The sequence below is a fragment of the Podarcis erhardii genome (assembly GCF_964252035.2).
Source record: "Podarcis erhardii genome assembly, chromosome: 10".
NCBI classification, from domain to species: domain Eukaryota; kingdom Metazoa; phylum Chordata; class Lepidosauria; order Squamata; family Lacertidae; genus Podarcis; species Podarcis erhardii.
In genome coordinates, this window is record NC_138500.1 from 17435529 (window position 1) to 17447329 (window position 11801).

The 11801-nt window shown below is 41.7% G+C and overlaps 1 protein-coding gene across 2 annotated transcripts; it reads left to right on the forward strand.

The window, feature by feature from the left end:
* Window positions 1-713: 713 nt before the first annotated feature.
* Window positions 714-9183, forward strand: LOC309351936 (aldo-keto reductase family 1 member C3-like). 2 transcript variants are annotated; one of them, XM_081880151.1, is made up of 9 exons: window positions 714-950; window positions 2082-2234; window positions 2897-3013; window positions 5113-5190; window positions 5412-5534; window positions 6588-6697; window positions 7474-7639; window positions 8307-8389; window positions 8757-9183. In XM_081880151.1, exons 1-9 carry the CDS (start codon window positions 864-866, stop codon window positions 8797-8799), a joined length of 960 nt encoding a protein of 319 aa, XP_081736277.1. In that variant the 5' UTR covers window positions 714-863; the 3' UTR covers window positions 8800-9183. The 2 variants fall into 2 exon arrangements, with proteins under 2 accessions (XP_081736277.1, XP_081736276.1); XM_081880150.1 differs by having other exon boundaries at window positions 716-950; window positions 2067-2234.
* Window positions 9184-11801: the final 2618 nt, after the last annotated feature.

An 11801-nucleotide genomic window follows, 5' to 3' on the forward strand; every position in this document is an offset into this window, starting at 1 on the left:
TGTGTTTTCACTTCAATACTACAGCCTGAAGAAAAGGTTTGCATGGCTTTTAGGCTTGCTTTTACTATGTCTTACATTTACTGATCTAACAAAGAGGTGAAGTTTCTTCATTGAAGATTTCAATAAGCCTCTGCATTGCTTTACTGGAATGCTAATAATAATAATAATAATAATAATAATAATAATAATAATAATACAGCTATAATGCTGCTAATTCAACAATGAAAGCTTCTGGTGTAGAAAAGGGCATACTGCTGAAAATCCCTGATAAAAAGTGGCCAACGTTTCCCCGCCCTTCTCTCTCATTTCTTCAGGGTATTTAAGCACTCCCCTCCAATCGTGCCAACAGAAGACATTTTACAAAGCTACCATTCCCATCATCTTTAATAAATCTCAGTTCCCAGGATTCTTTGGGGAATGTTGTGCACATCAAATGTGCTTTAAATGTGCTGGCAAAGTGTACACAGCCAGAGGCAGTTTGGGATCTTATTTGTATGCTCCTTTCTTTCCTTACATCCTCTGTGTGTTCTTCTGGCCCTTGGAACACCCAGCTTTCAGGCCTTCATAAAACAGCTATTTTTTATCCTGTGAAAGCAATGCTGCTAAGTCAACAAGGAAACCGCTGGTTTACAAAGGACATTCTGCTGAAGGTTACTGATAAAAGGTTGGCCATAGGTTTCCCCGCCCTTCTCTCTCATTTCTTCAGGGCATTTGCTTAGACAAGCCCCTCCTTTTGTGCCAACAAAAGACATTTTATTGGAAACACAACCTTCATTCTTCTCACTCGAGTATTTCCTTTCGCCACAAGAGTGTTGATCAGTTTCAGCCTGCAGCCAAGAACTGAACAAGCACAGAAGCAGAAAATGGCACTTAGCAAAGACCGTGGCATTACAATGAATGATGGGAACAAAATCCCCGTATTGGGGTTTGGAACCTATTCCCCAGATGCTGTAAGTAACACATTTAACTCTCAGATTGTAGTAACTTGTTTTTAAAGAGCAAAATGCCTGCCAGCTGCTGGGTGCTTCATCCATTGCAAAGCACAGCATGAGATACCTGACCTGATCTGAGAAGCCAATTGTGCATGAGAACTTCTTGGGTCACAGCAGCCAAGAATGCAACAGATGCCTTGCAGCACATAAAGCGCTGCTTCTCATTCAACAAGGGTCCTGAGCCAGCAAATTCAGGAGCAAATAATGTTTTGTGCAAGACTTGGATGGTTTGTAGCTGAGAAACAGCTTCCAGTGTGAATTGCTGCAGGGTTCAAAGTCCCCAGTGCAAAATGTCTAGTGATATTTTTAAAAATCTTTCTATAGAACTGTAAGTGCCCTCTGTTAGTTTTGTTGGGAGTAATAATATTATCCAAAATAACCAAGCATTAGCTAACTATTTTGGACACTAACAATAAATATAGAATCAATTCTTTATCCTAACCATCTTCATTTGGTCCATATCACCAGCAACACAAATGAAAGTATTGGTGTCAATTCTTGTTTCATAATTAAATTAATTTCTAGGAATATCATAAATTTACCAAATAAAAGCTACCACTCAGTTTTTCAAAGGAATTTTCCTTTTTCTATTTTTCCAATTCATATGTCTACTCCATTCACATATAAAGCGAGGGAAGAATCTATTTTATACAAAGCTGACATATTTTATACAAATACATGCTGACAAAGAGACTTTCTCAATGCCTTCTTGGATATCTTATCTATTTCACAAACACTTAAACGGTTTTTAAAAAAGAGCATTCTACAAACTGTATGTCTCAACAGTGTTCCACTGTTTGAACCAAAATAACTGACAAGTTAATTGATTGCTCGTTTTAAATCCTGCATGCCATTCGGTGGCACAATGTTACATTGCACATACAATACATATAAATCACTTTTTCTACACGTTTTTTCTTTCTTTTTATTTAATGTGTCTAGACCCATCCTAGCTGAGTCCCTGGGATTCAGGTCTAGTTTGAAAATGTCCACCGACACTCAGTGTTACTTTGATACAAATTTCTCTACTGAAGCAGAGACCTTGACTAACTTTTTCAGTTCTTCAACTGACAGATTCAAAAAAGTAAGTGTGAGGAGGCTACAAAGATAGCAATAGAAGTCGGCTTCCGTCATATAGATGGCGCATATGTATACCAGACTGAGGAGGAAGTTGGGCGGGCCGTTCGTGCGAAGATTTCAGATGGAACAGTAAAAAGGGAAGACATTTTCTACACTGGAAAAGTGAGTTTGGTATTTTTTATTTTAAAGGGTAGAATATAGTGCCTGCATCATGATGCAGTTGCATATTTCACAGACATTATTTAACAAAATTGGAGCAAAATGCCTCTCCCTATATAAACCTACCCAGATTCTGTGTTCATCCTCTGAGGCTCTTCTTCATGTGCCTCCTCCATGTGAGGCTCGGAGGGTGGCAAAACGAGAACGGGGCCTTTTTTGCATGGCTCCCCGTTTGGGGAATGCTCTCTGCAGGGAAGTTCATTATACACCTCTAGGCGCCATGCGAAAATGTTCACCTTTAATGAGGCCTTTGGCTTATTAACATTCTACACCCTTTTTAAACCTGTCTGTGGGAGGAGGGATTCCTGTTTTGTTGCTTCTGTTTTGACTATTTATTTGTGCTTTTATCTTGTGAACCACCCTGAGATCTTTTGATGAAGGGCAATATAGAAATTTAATAAATAAATAGTAAAAATATTATTTATAATCAATAATGGCTTAAAAATTACCTCACCACAGCAATTCAAAATACTCTTCAGAACAATATTTGAGTTTGCCCTTAACACTGTGCACACCAGAATAGTCATCTGCCACAGCTAAACTGTCCCGAGACCCAAAAACTCTATGGCTGTGTGAAAATATAAATATCTTCATATTTTTGACAGCTCTGGAGTACCTTCCACCGCCCTGAGCTGGTTCGGAAATGCTTAGAAGAATCGCTGAAGAAACTCCAGTTTGACTACATGGATCTGTTCATAATTCACAATCCGTATTCTATGAAGGTAAATAATTATTGATGTCATAATGCAAGTATTGAGTACAATATTTAAATGTGTTGGGGGAGAGCCTGCTAAAAATATTTTATTCCCTGAAGGAACATTGGAAATCGTCATTTCCTAGAGATGCTGACAATTCTCTGCTAGAACATATCTTAATCAAATAATAATAATAATAATAATAATAATAATAATAATAATAATAAAATTTATTTATATCCCGCCCTCCCCAGCCAAAGCCGGGCTCAGGGCGGCTAACAACAATCAAATAATCCAACATTCTAAAAACATTTCATTATAAGAATTAATTAAAATCAAATAGATGGCAACCATTAAACAAAAATTCTGTGCAGATTGCCAGAGGAGGGAGTCAGGCTGTGCCCTGACCAAAGGCCTGGTGGAACAGCTCTGTCTTGCAGGCCCTGCGGAAAGATGTCAAGTCCTGCAGGGCCCTTGTCTCTTGTGACAGAGCGTTCCACCAGATTGGAGCCGCAGCCGAGAAAGCCCTGGCTCTAGTTGAGGCCAGCCTAACCTCTCTGTGGCCTGGTACCTTCAAGATGTTTTTATTTGCAGACTGTAAGTTCCTCTGTGGGACATACCAGGAGAGGTGGTCCCGTAGGTACGAGGGTCCTAAGCCGTATAGGGCTTTAAAGGTTAAAACCAGCACCTTAAATCTGATCCTGTACTCCACCGGGAGCCAGTGCAGCTGGTATAGTACCGGATGAATGTGATCTTGCAGCAAAGACCCCATAAGGTGTCTCGTCTCGGCATTCTGCACCCGTTGGAGTTCCTGGGTCAGTCTCAAGGGCAGCCCCATGTAGAGTGAGTTACAATAATCCAGTCTGGAGGTGACCGTTGCGTGGATCACAGTGGCTAGGTCAGGGCGAGAGAGATAAGGAGCCAACTGCTTAGCTTGGCGGAGATGAAAAAATGCCGCCTTTGTTATAGCTGGAATCTGTGCCTCCATAAAGAGGGAGGTGTCGAAGATTACACCCAAACTCTTAACGGACGGTACTGGCACTAATTGCACCCCCGCAAGAGATGGAAGTTGCCCCCTCAATCCCATATTGTCCTGTCCCACCCAGAGGACCTCTGTCTTCGAAGGATTTAACTTCAACCGGCTCCCACGTAACCATCCAGCCACAGCTTCCAGACATCTGGTCAGTGTGTCTGGGGCCGAGTCAGGATGGCCATCCATCAACAGTTGGGTGTCATCGGCATACTGATGGCAACCCAGCCCAAAACTCCGGACAAGCTGGGCGAGGGGGCGCATAAAGATGTTAAAAAGCATTGGGGAGAGAATCGCACCCTGAGGCACTCCACACACCAAGGAGTGGCGCGATGACAATTTCCCCCCAAGCGCCACCCTCTGTCCCTGACCAGAGAGAAACGAGCACATCCATTGAAGGACCGTGCCCTGGATCCCCACGTTGGCAATACGGTGGTCCAGGAGTTCGTAATCGACCATGTCGAAGGCTGCTGACAGGTCTAGAAGGATCAGCAGCCCCGACCCGTCTCGATCCAGCTGCCTGCGGAGATCATCTGTTAGGGCAACCAGAGCCGTGGAAGCCGGACTGGAATGGATCCAGAGCCGATGTTTCATCCAGAAACCTGCCAAGCTGTTCAGCAACCGCTCTCTCAATCACCTTACCCAGGAATGGAAGATTCGAAACCGGGCAGTAATTGGATAGATCTAAGGGATCTAATGATGTTTTCTTTAAGAGTGGGCACACCACTGCCTCCTTCAATTCCCCTGGGAATATCCCAAAGAATGATCGATCCCAGATTTTGGGGGATAAACATGCCAGTTAAAGAAAACCTTTGCATATAATGATTACATTAACCACATAGGCATCATACAGAAGAAATCATGCGCAGAGCAGGACTTGTCGAGGGAGCAAGGGAAGAAAAATGGGTTGGAGAGATGGGGAGACAGACCTGTGCTTGTTACTTGTGTTTCCCACAGATCCCTGCACTGTGGTATCAACCTCTGCAAGGTGAACTCCCTTTTTTATCACTGTCCATTAGTATTAGATAGTATTACAGAGATAAGAGAACTTCTAAGCCTGAAGTGCACTTATTCCCTCCGCCTCCTTCTTTTCCAGCCTGGACCAGATTTACTTCCCATGGGAGAAGACAAAAAAATTATTTTTGACAACGTAGATCTTCGGCAGACATGGGAGGTAGGTGCCTGGGATAAGGAAATCCAGCCCTTGAGTCATTCAGATACAGAGCACAGTAGCCTTCCACCAGAGGAGGCATGTCCAGAACAATGACTCACACAGTGGCTCCTATGAGAGCTGGTGAACTATAAGACTCCAATCTTAATCTGGGGGGGGGGGGAGTGTGGTCCCAGCTATTCAACAAACACCACTCAACAAACATGTTGTGCTTTCTTTGCCAGGCAATGGAGGCATGCAAAGATGCCGGCTTGGTGAGGTCCATCGGAGTGTCCAACTTCACCCGTAAGCAGCTGGAAATGATCCTGAACAAGCCAGGATTGAAATACAAGCCAGTGATAAACCAGGTCAAGTGTGATTGCTTTTTTTAGTGGTTTGTACCAAGCACAGTTGAAAGCTTCTTTATTTAAGCTCTTTTGTGAGAGGACCTTTGTTTGGATGAACACAGCCATTCCCTTTAAAAACTTGCTTAAGGCTATAAGGTTGCACATCCAGTCACAAGAAGATATGGTTGTGAGTTTTGGAGTGGACTCCCCTAAATTCCTGGAACCAGTAATGGGTTCTCATTTAATCAGCTTCTGAATCCTCAGACAGAAGAAAGTGTGGAGAAGTCCTAATGTTGGAAACAAGCATCTCAGGTAGAAGGACTCTGAAAGTTCTCAATTGGGAGTGAAGGGCTTTTGAGTTAGGCATCTGGGCAAAGCTGTTGCACCCAGCAGCCCTGATTCACTTGGAAATTGGTGTATATCTTATAACCAATGAGACCGAAGTTTTTTGAGACCCTCATAAAGAAGCGTCCCAGATGATATAGAGCAGGCTTCCTCAACCTCGGCCCTTCCATATGTTTTTGGCCTACAACTCCCACGATCCCTAGCTAGGAGGACCAGTGGTCAGGGATTATGGGAATTGTAGTCTCAAAACATCTGGAGGGCCGAGGTTGAGGAAGCCTGATATAAAGGCATCTTCTCACATTGATGGAAAGCCAGGTAAAGCCCCCATCAAGCCTTTTTGCTCAACATACAAAATTCAGAGACTGAGTGGGCAGAAATAGAGACACTGCAGGCAGGACAGTGTGCCCAGGATATTTCTTATTTGGATATAATGACTCAACAGGGCTGGAGTGACAGGAGATTGAGGGGGAATAAGCCCTGTCCCTCATATCCACCTAATACACATTTCACAGATGAGGAGTGTGGCAATAGAAACCACAATTGCAAGAATGGTCATCTAAATATTCTGATGCATCAGAAAACAAAACACACCTTAAGAAAAGTAACACTGGGATATTTCAAAAAATAATAGCATGCTTCTGCTTTTCTGCCTTTCCTTTATTTCACGGTATTCTTTGTTTCATCTGAATTCTCACTTTTGGGTTGTGTTGGGGGATTTTGAATCCACAGGTTGAATGCCATCCTTATCGGAACCAAAGCAAGCTGCTGGCCTTCTGCAAGTCAAACAATATCATCCTGGAAGGATATAGTGTCCTGGGATCCCAAAGGGACCCAAGATGGTAAGAGATGAAGCCAAAATGTTTGGGGACCACCTATGCCGACTATTCCCCAGCATCTACAGTAGCTCTTTAGGTTGCATTCTGGGCCCCACAATTAATAAAGAGCATTGTGGTGAATACCAGCATCAGGACCTTTTCTGTAGTGACCCCACAATTGGGGAAATCATTCCACAAAAATATCTACAAAGCTCTTCCCCTCCCATTTTAGACATTCTCAGATACCTTCCCATTGCTGAAGTGTTTTTTTATATATATAACCGCTTGACTTCTCCCAAACGTATGTTTTTAAATGTTGCGGGCAGGGAGCTATTTAATAATTTCTGCTTCTGAAATTTTGTTCTGTTTTTCAATCATATTTACATTATCTTTAATGTTGCTTTAAGGAGTAGAATGGCAGGGATGAAAGGACCCTGCATCCAGGCTTACATTTACTGTAAATAATTATAGCATTTCTCTTTTTACATAGCTTGTTTCGTGGGTCTTAGAATTTTGAATTGTATTGTTTTTATCTATATTGGAAACTACTTAAATGCTTATTTTTAACAAGTGGGACCAGCAAGAAATACTGAGTTCTCCTTCAAGACAATGAGCTGGGCATTCTTCCAGAATCCTCCATTTCATTCAAACATCAACTCTCCAACAGGCACACAGGATTCTTTGGGCCTTTCTTTCCTGCCTTAGGTGTCCCCCTCCCCAATACTTTAGATATTTTAGAGTGAGATTTATATATTCTGGACACCAGAAACACACCTTCTCTCCATGTTGTTTTCTGGCAGGATAGATCAAAATACTCCTGTGCTGCTTGAAGACCCTCTGTTAGTTGCGATCGCCAAGAAGTACAACAAAAGCCCAGCTCTCGTGGCTATTCGCTACCAACTGCAGCGCGGCCTGGTGGTCCTGGTGAAGACCTACACCAGAAAACGAATTGAGGAAAATGCCCAGGTAAAGCAGTATATATTAATCCAATTTAAAAACAATACCGAAAAAGCACGTCACTTGGACACTGTGATCTCACGGGTCACATGACACATGCAGGAGTACGGAAGGGAAAATGCACATCTTGGTTTGGGACTCAAGAAGTTGGAGGAGTTTCCAGCAGTGGGTATTCAGAAGAATCACTGCCTCAGACTGTGAAGGCAGAGTGCAGCCATCATGACTAGCTTCCATTAATATTCTTATCCACCATGAATTTGTCTAATGTTTAAAGCCATCCAAGTTGGTGGCTGTCACTGTCTTGCATGGAAGCAAGTTCAGTAGTTTAGCTATGAACTGCATGAAGAACTTTCTTCGCTAGACTATGACTTCCCTCATCCCTGACCATTGGTCATGATGGCTGAGACTGATGGGGAGTTGGAGTCCATCCACATCTGGGGGGGGCACAGTTTCCCCACTCCTGTTCTATTGCAAACCTACATTACTATGCATATAAAATTCCCTCAGTGGGAGGACATCTGGACTGAAGCTGTTGAATGAAGGAAATAAACTTTGGAAGGTGGTAGCAAAGTTCGCTTTGGTTTCTCTGTTGCTGGGAAAAGGTGCACAGCTCTGAGATGCAAAAAGAAGGCATGAGGTAAAAGGGCTCAACATTTATTTTTTCTCTTCCTGACAGGCATTTACTTTCCAGCTCTCTGAGGAGGATATGAAAGCCATTGATGGCCTTCACAAAAGCATGAGCTTTTTAAAAGCGGAAATGTAAGTCACATTTATATAGTAAGCATATAAATACATAAAAGCGGTGCACGCAAGAATTCACACTGCGAGAGCAAAAGGAAGAAAATATCTGGCATCCATCTCTTCTCTTCATAGAGAATAAGGTGAAATTATAGAAGGAATTACTGTGGAGACTTTGTACGAATCCCCATGTATTGTTGGAGTGGGGTGCATTTTGAATTTCAGCCTCCCAGATATTCATCAGAGCGGGCATTTGGTGGCAAATTCGAGGTGATTGCCATGTACCATGTGAAATGGTCTTATGAGGCAATGGCTGGCAACAGATCAATGTGTGTTGCTTGTGCATCTTCCACACCCTGAGTGTTGACTCTATTTTCTTTTGTTTCAGATTTGGTGGTCACCCACAGTATTACCCGCCAGATGTCGAATAAGGACCTGTCTCCCATCTCCAATTTATCCCCTTCTGAACCTGGGTCCTTTTGCATGGAAAACATTTGTTCTAACTTGGGGTGGGCAAATCTGTCAGTATCAGTTCAACCCAGCGTCTCATTTTCCATTCTGCAGTTCTTCACATCTCCACATCAGTTTGGGATTTTTGAAAATCTCATGAAAATTCATCAGTGCAAATTTCTCCTACCATCCACATTTTTCTTTGCACTTTTGGCTAAACTAAAGCATGTATTCTGTAACTGAACAACTGCATCACAAAATTCAGAGAATTGCCACTTTCTTTTGGATAACTGCATTTCGATTTGCATATTGGTACAAGAAGTGTGAGCTGTGTAGTTTCTCATTAAAATGTGAACAAAACTAAACTCCTCCTCTATCCCTAGTTCTTTCTAATGTGTCAAATAGCAGTTTCAAGGGGGTGATTTGTATACTGAAAATAGCACAAGGGGGTAGGATTAACATTCATAAAAAGAAGCAGCTGCATAGCCTGAGATTTATTGCCAAGATGATTTGAAATAACTTCAGAAAATAAGAAGAGCCTGCTGAATCAGGCCAGTGGCCCATCTAGTCCAGCAACCTGTTCTCCCAGTGGCCAACCAGATATATTTATTTATTTATTTATTTATTTATTTATTTATTTATTTATTTATTTATTCCCCACCCATCTGGCTGGGTTTCTCCAGCCACTCTGGGCGGCTTCCAACGGAATATTAAAATACAATGACTTATTAAACATTAAAAGCTTCCCTAAGCAGGGTTGTCTTCAGATGTCTTCTAAAAATCAGGTAGTTGTTTTTCTCTTTGACATCTGGTGGGAGGGCAGGACATGATGGGAAACTTCTAAATTACAAAGTCGCTGCTTCCACTTTTGAGGAAGGGATGGGCAGAAATGACCACTGCTGGCTCTGAGGTCCTCTGCTGGCTGTGAGGAGGAAAGAGCACAGGGTTTCAACTGTCTGCCACCACGACCTGAAATGACTTCTGGCCATGTTATACGCATGCATTCTATCCTCTGGAATCTGTAACAATATTCAAAATGTCCTTGCTGAAATCATTTGTTGCTACTTGCTGTCTCCCACTCAGCCCCTGCTTTGCACAACCTGAACCCTCCAGTAAAGGCTGAGGCTGTGGACATGCTTCCTTTTAATCTGCATTCAGGCTGAGCATTGTGCACACGGCGCCATGTTCCACTCAGAACACCCAGCTTCATTGGGTTAACAGCTGCCTCCACATATTTCATTTATTATTTTGTTTCTGAGCATACGTGTTTTCATTTCAATACTACAGCCTGAAGAAAAGGTCTGCATAGCTTTTAGGCTTGCTTTTCCTATGTTTAACATACTTTGTGTGTTCATTGGCACTCAGAACACCAGCTTCATTGGGTTAACTGATGCCTCCACATGTTTCATTTATTATTTTGTTTTGGAGCTTTTCATTTCAATACTACAGCCTGAAGAAAAGGTCTGCCTAGCTCTTCAGCTTGGTTTTCCTATGTCTAACATTTACTGATCTAACAAAGAGGTGATGTTTCTTGATCAAAGATTGCAATAGGCCTCTGCATTCCTTTCTTGGAAAGCTATTATTATTATTATTATTATTATTATTATTATTATTATTATTATTACTACTACTACTACTACTACTATCAGACAGCTATTATTTATCCTGTGAAAGCAATACTACTAAGTCAACAATGTAAACTCTGGGGCATCAAAGGATATTCTGCTGAAAATTACTGGTAAAAATTTGGCCCTAGGTTTCCCCGCCCTTCTTTCTCATTTCTTCAGGGCATTTTCTTAGACATTCCCCTCCTATCATGCCAACAGAAGACATTTCACTGGAAACAGGAACTTCATTTTTCTGACTCGAGTTTTCTATTGAATTTTAAACAGATTGAGCTGTAATCATCTTCAGACAACAGCCAGGCAACCCATAGATTTTATGTAGAAATGCATACAATTTTGCAAAAAAGCATTACCATTTAAACCTCTAGCATGAAGTTGTAACCTCATTAAAGAAAAGAAAGTATACAGCCTCTGCTGCGTTATTTTCCCCATTCCTTAATTTCTTCTATGCTAATCTATTGTATCACAAACAAAAGGGAAATCACCAATCAAAGCTACTGGTGTTTCGGAGGGCACTGTGGTGAAAATTTAGAAACTTTGGTATAGTTAACATGTGCCATTTGTAAGCACTGCAACTCTTTGTTGGGATCACATTAATCCAAAGTCTGGAGCAAGATAGGGAGTGTCCCTGCCCTTCTTTCTAGCTTCAACAGAACACTGGCTTAGACGCTTCCCTTTCATCATGTCCAAGGAAGATTTTTCCTTAAAAATGCACACTGTTCATTTTTCTCACTCGAGTGTCTGCTTTCAGCAGAAGAATGTGGTAAAATTTCAGTCTTGAGTCAAGTACTGAATGGGCACAGAAACAAAAATGGCAGTCAGCAGAGACCATGGCATTACAATGAATGATGGCAACAAAATCCCTGTACTGTGCTGGGATTTGGAACCTATTCTTCGGATCCTGTAAGTAAAACGCTTGAATCTCATATTGTGGCAACATGTTTTTGAATAGCAAAATGCCTGGCCCTATGACCGAGGGGCAGGTAGTAGCAGAGCTCAGACACTGTTTAGAGATAGCAGAGGAACAATACATTGCAAAATTTGCCAAATAAAAGCTACCACTTCTTTTAGAAGGAAAATTTCCTTTTCCAATTCATATGTCTATTCCATTAACATTTAAAATGAGGGTGGGGTCCATCTTACATAAAAATATACAGGCAGATGAGGGGAGCTGGACATCCTTCCTTCCTCTTGCTATTCTCTCAATTCCTTCTTGGATATCACTCCTATTTCAGAAACATTTTGATTTTGATTTTTTTAAGCATTCTGCAAACATCATATGCCTCAACATACACCTTTGATCAAAAATAACTGATAATTTAATAAATTGCTGGTTTGGAATCCTTTAATTATTGCAG